The sequence below is a fragment of the Thalia democratica genome, chromosome 7 (assembly GCF_965202585.1).
Source record: "Thalia democratica chromosome 7, ktThaDemo2.hap1.1, whole genome shotgun sequence".
NCBI lineage: Eukaryota > Metazoa > Chordata > Thaliacea > Salpida > Salpidae > Thalia > Thalia democratica.
In genome coordinates this window covers 22,730,660-22,739,875 of record NC_139171.1, presented here as the reverse complement: position 1 = coordinate 22,739,875, position 9,216 = coordinate 22,730,660, and the positions used below count along the sequence as shown (strand labels likewise).

Here is a 9,216-nt window from a genome sequence, read left to right as displayed (position 1 = left end):
TCTTTTACTGAGAAAAGCTTTGGCTATCAGGAGGTAGCAAAAAAATAAATTTTTAACTTTGTGGTAGAGGGACAGTTCTTTCTAGTTTGCTTCAAATGGGAATTTATGAAAATGAGTTTGGGAAACCTTAGTTTATGCAGTATTTTAACGTGTTTGCTTTTTTTTTTAATTATTTAGTAATTATTTTAGTTATAATATTTACACAGAGATTTGCATATTGAATCAAAATATTTTTGTTTGACCAAAAAATAATGAATTTGCACATTTTGTTGTCCCTTCTGGTCATCACAGCCACCTTAGCGAACCCAGCAAGTAGAAGGCAGGATGAAATTTCCGGGAGTGACGAGATAATCTGGCTTCCAGGCCTCAATGGTATGCCCTCATTTCACATGTATTCTGGTTATTTGGACAGCGGTAATGGAGATCAACTGTTTTACTGGTACCTATGTTTTAAATTAGAATATTATATTTTTGAATTCAATAAGTGATTAAATAGAACTTGGCTTAAATGTATTTAAATTAGTAAGTAATTTTTGTACCAGTTGAATTAAACAACAAATAAGCGGAAAATAAGTAACTGTATTAAGTTGAGTAAAACAATAGATAGGAAAATAAAAGGGACACTGCCTACTAGTTTTTCTTGTAATCTAATAGTCATTTAAATTAACAAACATAGAAAAACTAAGAGAAGTTGTTTTAACAATGTCTGTAGTAACAATATGACGTCACAAAGGTTAAACGAAGCGGAAAGCGGAAGTGACGATCGACTTATTTTGTGGCTGAACGGCGGCCCCGGATGTAGCTCCTTGTACGGACTCATGAATGAAAATGGACCGTTTAATGTTGGTGTTAATTTTAAATTATTTTTAGTACTTTTTTAATAAATACTTCCTATGTACATTTTAAGCTAAATTTATTGTTTTTTATAGGTATTGAACGTTCAAGTTATTCGTTTTTTTTTTTTACTTTATTTTAAATCAGTTATCTAACAATAAAGACATACATATCATATAAAAATTAATTATTTATCCAATAACATATTTGATAATTCAAGTCCTATAAACTTATACAGTACAATTCACAAACGGAATCACTGGAACCAAATAGACACAGTTGGAACCGACTGGGTGCCACTTTGTATTTGGATTCCCCCGTTGGTACTGGTTTCTCTTACACCAATGGAAACACATCAGCAGAAGAACTTAATGACGAGAGGGTTATGGTTTTGTGTATATTTGTAGAGCTGTCAAGCTAAGTATTTTAGAAGTAAAACAATAGCTTTATTTTTTTAGTTTGATGTTAAAAATTTATTTTATGTTTTTCTTGATTTTTTGCTTACTTGATTGGTCTAAAGATATTAAGTAACCTACAGTAGCTGTAGTGTGATTTATTTTATTTTAAAATGAAAAACAGTTAAAATACTAAAATATTTGACTTGATTATTAAGAAAAGCTGATCATTTAAAACTTAATATTAATTTGTTATTTGATAATTTACGTAACAGACAGCGAAATCTACACTGAAAGCTTTAAAGCACTTTTTCACGCTTTACCCGAGATTTCAAAATGCTGAATTGTACTTGAGCGGAGAGAGTTATGCCGGTATTTACCTGCCCGTGTTGGCTGCTGAAATTTTAAAAGAAAACGGAACTATTGCAAAGAATCTAAAGGTATGAACTTTTAAATACAATTATTAAATTGTTTAATTTTATTTTCAAAATATGTGTTAAAGTAATTATATAGTAATTGTATTTATTTTTCTTTTTTTGTCTAACTTAAAATATAACAAATATAAAATAAATATGGATATCATTAGAAAGCTTGAAGTTTCACATTTTTAACTAAAACAGTTAAACAATTGTTTTATAACAAAATTTTCACATAACAAATAAAATATTATTTATTCCAGGGTCTTCTTCTTGGAAATCCATATTTGGGTGAGAAATTTGTGGCAGATTCGCAAGTGGACTTTTTTTACGGCCATGGTTTTATTGGAAGGCCGCTTTACGAAAAACTGAAAAGTTGCAAATCAGGAGAAAAACAACGTGGTTGTAGAAGAGCAGTGAGTTATATGTGTAATTTATAAAAAAGAGTTTAACAAGGTTTGATCACCATAAGCTTGTTGATTATAAAACACAGTTAGACCTAATTAACTAAATCAGTTTTCACTGAGCCTGCTGAAAAGGCTTTTAAATAAATTGCTTAAACTTTAAAGTTGATAAAAAAACTTAAGGGCTGTTTGGTTTTTTTATGTGTAATTTGTTTACCACGTTATGTATTTTTGAACCTTGTTTTAAACTTATACAGCTATAGATTGTAGCTACATCAGGATTTCTAATATTTTTTGTAAGGCCCTGTATAATAATATGTCTCAAAAAATGACAGTATGACATTTTTTTAATCTTCATCATGAACTCCTAAATATCTAGTGTAAGTTTCATATTTTTCCCGTGATATATAGTGTAAATTTCAAAACTACCTTTAAATACGTCTAAAACCTTTTTTCCAACACAACTTTAAAAAATATGTTGTGAAAGTTTTAAACTACGGCTTTATGGCTTCTATACTAGTCACGCCCTCCATTACCACTTTGCAGCTTGCAGCTTGGGCAATCTAACCATTCTTTAAGAAATTCAAAGATACGTGAGACGAGGATACGGTTTTATTGTGAATTTTCTCTTTGAAATAAGTTAAAAAAATATATTTAACTATGTTGTTATAAAAATTTCCATATAGTAGTTTCATGCAGATTTTTGCCACAATCTTCACCTATTAGATAAGGTAAATTAAATATATGTATTTATTATTTCTTGTCTTTAAATCTAAATTTCAAGCTAGTTCAATAAAAGTTGGACTGGTTGATAAAATTTTATCCTAGCAAATATAAAAACAATAAGTTAGGATTTTTTGACTAGAACCTTTTTTTCTTGGTTAATTTTATAGACTAATAGATAGTTTTATGTACACTTTAGATTCATTTTAGGTATCATTTTATCGTTTGCTTAAATGTTGTATTATAGTGTATTTTTTCTAAATTTAGTATCTTAATAATACTTCAGTGATTTTATACATCATTCTTTAACTAATAGTTAGCGTCAGTTTTGCTTTCTTATGCATACTTATATTTTACACAGGAAAACATGTTAAACTTAGTGTCAAGGGATCAATCTCTTTCTATTTATAATTTTGCACAAGACAGTCCATGTAAGGTGGAATTTAAACGACCTAAAACGGTTTGTTTTATTAGTTATTTGTTCAATTAACTTGTTTAATTAATTTTATTTATTTAAAATAGTTATTAATATATCTTTGGTATGTTTATTATTTTGCAAAACTTAGATAAATAAAATAATTAACTTAGTGCATTAAATGCCAATCACATATAGTATATAAAAACACAATGCTTTAGTTTTAAACTTGTATAAAAATAAAGTATACTGTTTTTGAAAATCAAAAGGAACTGTTATAACTTTTATTGAAAACAAAACAACTTTATTTTAAAATAAAAAATGGTCATGTAAACTTTAGCTGGATGTTGACTCTAATTCCACTTCCGACTATTTTTACGAAAACCTTGATTATACTGGCAACGATGATTATGAAGATTTAGAATTGGATATGTCGTTTGCTACAATTGAAAAGCTTCTTGAAGATTTATATGATGAAAAACTAGTAAGATATATTAAGTAAATATTCTTGACAGAAAGATATTTTTAACTTATTATACAAAATATTAACCAGTAAGATGTATTTATTATGGGAACGGGTCAAACATGCACGAAAAGACTTATTTGCATGAAGAAACTTATACACAAAAGGGATACTTTAGCACGAGGGTCACTTTTGCACACGAGGGGTAACTTTTGCACGATGACATTTTTGCACGACAGTAAAATAAAATAAAATAATAATTTAACGAAAAACAAAAGTTAGCGGCTGAGAGTAAGGGGTTTGGGGGTAACAGTGATAATAAGAAAAAAAATTAAACAAGTAAATAAAGATTATTAAAAAAAAAACTAGAAAACACAAAAAATATTATTTTTTTAATTTAAAAGGTAAAAATAATAAGATACCGACCAAGGAAGGTAAACATTTAAATATGGTTAGGAGTAACAGTGATAGTAAAAACAAAATAGAAATAATTAAAAACCACAAAAACTAAAACTCAAAAAAGTATATATAAAAATACTTTCACCCCGCACAAAAGTGACTTTGTGAAAAAGTGACCCTTTGTGAAAATGTCCTTTCGTGAAAAATAATCCCTTCGTGCATATTTGACACCTAAAAATTAAATATATCTTCTTCAGCACCAATTTCTGTTACTTAATAAGCTTACTAACTTAGATGTTCTAATTAGTTAAAAAAAAAAAGCTTTCTTTAAAGTAGATCTTTTATTTAATATATTTCATTTGAAGCATTTATAATTCTCTTAAACTGTCAGTAAACATATTTTTAACTGACTATATAAACTATAAACAAGTAAAATACAATAAAATTAAACAAAAGTATTTTTCATACTAATTTGTGTTACTTTATAAAGCATACAATCATAAATGCTTCTAAAGGTTTATTTATTTCAACACTGAATTCTACTTTATATAGGCACTAACCATTGAAAACCTTAACAATGGAATGGTACCTGAAGCAAATTATTCGGATATATTAGAGCAAATAGGTAAAAAAAATAAAAAAGCAATAGATATCAAATATTATGTGAAGCAATTCATCAACATAAGCTCCGTAAGTACCTTGGTTTTAACAAAAACTGTTTGGGATACGTTAATTTTTTGTTTTGAGTTATAATCGTATTTACTTTATAAAAAAATATTAACTTGAATGAGTACCTTAGACATATATTCTTTTTAATTATATGTATTTTCTCAGTATCATTTATGAAAGTTATTATACTCACCAATACAAATGCGCTGTAAAAACTGAAATTTATTTTTAACTTTATGTTTATTGTAATTTTTAATACTTCCTAATGAGTTTTGGCATACTTTTTATCGATAGACTAGTTTGACCATAAAATTAGTAGTGTCTATAACAAAAATATGAAAATACAATAAACACTCATCCCTTTTTAGTCTAAAATATATTTATTTTTATTTATTTATTACAAGTTTTTAACATTCTACATCAGCGGTTTTTAACTTGGGGTAAATTTACCCGCAGGAATAATTTATCTTGTTTATTTTCTTTAGTACAAGTTATGTATATTAATTTTATTAATTGTCTTTTTAATTTATAAGTTAGTATTTAAATGAATATTATTTTAAAATTAAAGAAAGTATTTAAGTTTTATTTCATTTTTTGTATTTAATAAGCTTATAGTTCAAAAAGTCTAGAATTTTCCTCAAAATTAAAAACTATTTTGTATATTGGGGGTAAATTTAATAAACATCTTCCAAAAAGGGGTAATTCATAAAAAAAGGTATAGAACCACTGCTCTAAATATTGTTGAATGCAATTTTTGTTAAAATTGTTTTACTAAAAATAATCTAATGTAAAACAGGAAGTTTCAAACTGTCGTTTGGAAAATATTAAGTATAGTGATTATTTTCAACGTGAAGACGTTAAAAAAGAAATTCACGCTGAAGGTATCAAATACGAAGAATGCAGGTTTATGAGAAAAACAATTAAAGCAAATTTTTAATGAAACTTTATATTTCATAAAAATATTTTTTAAGCATGTATAGTAAAAAACCTTGATCAGTACTTTACTAATATGTTGTTTACAAAAAGTTTTAAAGCGAAAGCCAAAATGTTTAGCTAAATTTATAAAACTGTAAAATGTTTCTATTAAGTATCATACTTTATTTTACACAAACAGAAATCATATCCTTAAAAAGTATAATCAAACAACCTCAGATGTTTTGGATGAAATAAAGACAATTAATAAAGCTGTAAGTTTAAAAAATGACATTAAAGATAAAATATTAAAAAGATACTTAACTGTTTGTTCTCATTATCTTGAAAAGTTTTGTTATATGATTCTTAAAATAGTTGACTTTATTGAAAAGTTTTTGTAAAATTTAAATAGCTAAATTTCTGAAAAAAACTGTAAAACCTCAATTTTTAGTAATATTAACATATATATATATATATATTTGCTTAATTAAGGGAGTTGCTGTTCTTCTTTACTTTGGTGATCTAGATTTAGTTTGTCCATTTTTATCCGGAGAAAGTTTTATATCAAACACTGGAATAAAAGTTAGTTCTATTTGTATTTATTATAAAAAAATAAGCAATTAACAACTCAAACCTAGTTAATAAAAAAAACATATCAAATTGATTTTATCTGGGTTTTAAAGTTTTGTTGTCATAAAGTTGTTAAAGGCACTATTGTTAACTTTAGGTTTTCATATTGTTTTATCAAGTTATTCATTTTGTCGCTTTTTGGTTTAAGTTAATTTGGTCGCTTAAAATTAAAAAAAAATACTATCCCTAAGTTCTTTTTACGATTTGTACGTTTGTTAATTATTAATTACAAGTTTGTGTGCTAAAACTAAATAAATTGTGTCATAAGAAAAAATTGTTTGTACCAAAAGTATTTTCTTTGTTTTATTTTATAAACTATCTATTTTTTTATTAAAATAGAGGTAGTTATCTTAGCTGTGCAATAAATTTCTCAACTGTCCTATTACCGTAAAGTTATTGAAATAATTTTATTCAAACAACTTGCGCAGAGAACAAAGGGCAGGTCTCCATGGTATGTGAAAAAAGAATCTTATCAGGACGTAGCTGGGTTTCTTGAAAAATTTGACAGTCTTTGGTTCGCAACTGTGAAGGTATAAAAACTCAATAAATTGAAAAGCTAATAACATTTTTATAATGTTTTTTTAAGTAGGTTATAAAAAAGTTATCAAATAAAGCTTTTAAATTTTGATTGTATAGGTTAATATTTTTTAAACTTTACAGGGCGCAGGTCACATGGCCCCAGCGGACAAACCTTTTGAAACATTCACACTTGTGAGGAGGTTTATGTCAAACAATGGTAGTAAAAGAATATCAGAAAACAAATTTGTCAATTTTTTTTACTTAAAATTACTGATTATTTAATTTTTTTTTTTTTGTTTACAATACTTTTTTTATAAACTCAAACTTTTTTTTTTGTAATTGTCAATTTATATACTTTTTGTGTTCAACCAAGAAAAGGTCCAAAACAAATCTAAAAGATAAAAACGTATTTTTAAAGTTCTTAAATGTTTTAACTGTTTTTATTTTAAAACAACATCTGCTGCACGTTAAATTTCATGCTACAAATTTTCTAAGAAACTTTCGATTAAATCTTAACTTAAACCATGTGTGTTTATTTTGCAGTGTAAACTAAACACAAAGAGTATAAAAGAAAACCTAGTTCGAGTTTCAATGATTAAAGTATATAAATACATGTATTTACCAAAACTCAAAGAATAATAAAAAAATTTAGTAGTTTACAGTTAACAAATTTAAAGAAAGAATTTCTTTTAGAATAATTAATAAAAAGTTTAAGTAAATCATAAGTTAGCTTTAGCAGTTAAACAAGTGAAAATATGTTTAAACTTGTTTTTGTTATTATGACATCAATGTAAAAACAACTAAATAGAAGTCATTCTACTTAAGTAATAGAGTTCTATGGGTAAACGTCCTTGACATGACATTAAAAGATTCCGTGGTGTACGACTTGACTACTAAAAGGTTTTTATTCACCAGGTTCTAGGAACAAATATTTTGAGCTTTTTTTGTCTTTTAATAAAAATCATAAGCAATGGTACTTTTAAATTAATTAATTTATTTTATACTTTTTAGTTTGCATTACAACTAAAACAATTTTGTATTTCAATAAGAACTTTACTTTTCATTAAAGTTCACACCTTAGGGGATTTTGATACAATATTAAAACAATTTACACTTATAGAGATAAATAAAAGATGAAAACCTAAATTTAACTGTCAAAAATAATTAAATCAACTTGGATAAAACTTATAACAAATTTTATCAGCTAATACTTATCTTTTATACTTTACTTATCATAGTTTTACTGTTAACTTCACATCTATCAATGATCTACTTTACTTTAACAAAACTGTGGAAAAATGTTATCATAAATAAACAAATCCTACTTTAGTTTTTTGAAAAAAACCGGTCACTTGCCTTTGAAACTTAGTAAACATATCTTCTTTTAGTTATAAAAGTTCGATTAGTTAACATTTTAAAGATCGGAACAAACTTTAAGATGTTTAAAAATACTTTTATAGTTCAAAATGTTTTACAAAACAAGTTTTGTACGATCATTTGTAACATATGTAAAAACTAAAATCCTGTTTTAATTTACGTTGAGGTTTAAAGCATAAATATAAAAAGTTTATTGCACGTGTGGTAGTAATCATTCTAATTAAAATGAATAATTCTATTTTTCAATTTCTATGGAATGATATTACATAAATCATTTATAGTTTAAAAAAAGTAGTTTAGGAGGTTTGAAAATCGTATAAACGTTTTGTTAAAGAGTTTGATGTTACGCTTTAAGTGTTGTTATGAAAAAAGTTTTTATATTTTCTTACACTTTGTATTGAAAAAGATTTTCTAGAGAAATAAAAATCTATTTGGAAATTTTAAAAATAAATCTTACGCTATTTATATATTTGTGTATGAAACAAAATACTTTAAAGTGCACATATGTGCAGAAAAGATAAATAATTTTTAAGCATAACTAGAAATTGTTAGAGTTTTTGATAAGAAATATCTTTGTTTAGTTTAATAATTTTTTAAAGTTGTATGGTTTTTTTAATTTCCTGTAAACCTAAAAAATTATTATACTTTTCAATGATTTTTTTTAATTAGTTAATTAGTGAGATAATTAGTTGTTAAAACTATAAAATTAAAACTTATAATTATTTTAGCTTTAGTTGCCTGAACAACCAAAATTAATGAAACTTTTTTATGATTGTTTTAAGGTTGAGTTTAAACAGTGGTTTATAAGCAAACAATTTTGTAAAGCCAATATACTAAACAGTTTTAACAGAAGTTTGAAATTTTTATATGGTATTTATTACTTATCGGTTAACAGGTCCGAAAATCTTGTTTTTGTTTTCTTTTTTATTTTGTATTAATCGTTTCAAGCCATAGACATTTTTAAGTTAATTTCTATAGGAAAACTTTATTTTGGCTTGCTAAGTAAACTTTGAAAATTCTACTAGATATTTTGGGATTGAGATGAACAAAAAAAAAGTTA

At 25.5% G+C, this 9,216-nt stretch overlaps 1 protein-coding gene across 1 annotated transcript; it reads left to right on the top strand.

The window, feature by feature from the left end:
* Nucleotides 1-251: 251 nt before the first annotated feature.
* Nucleotides 252-6,975, top strand: LOC145841181 (serine carboxypeptidase ctsa-1.1-like). The gene is made up of 9 exons (XM_082948552.1): nt 252-439; nt 734-842; nt 1,073-1,222; nt 1,505-1,669; nt 1,909-2,061; nt 3,528-3,671; nt 4,602-4,739; nt 5,515-5,621; nt 6,921-6,975. The coding sequence occupies exons 1-9, from the start codon at nt 252-254 to the stop codon at nt 6,973-6,975; spliced, it is 1,209 nt and encodes a 402-aa protein (XP_082804678.1).
* The last annotated feature ends 2,241 nt before the right edge of the window (nt 6,976-9,216 follow it).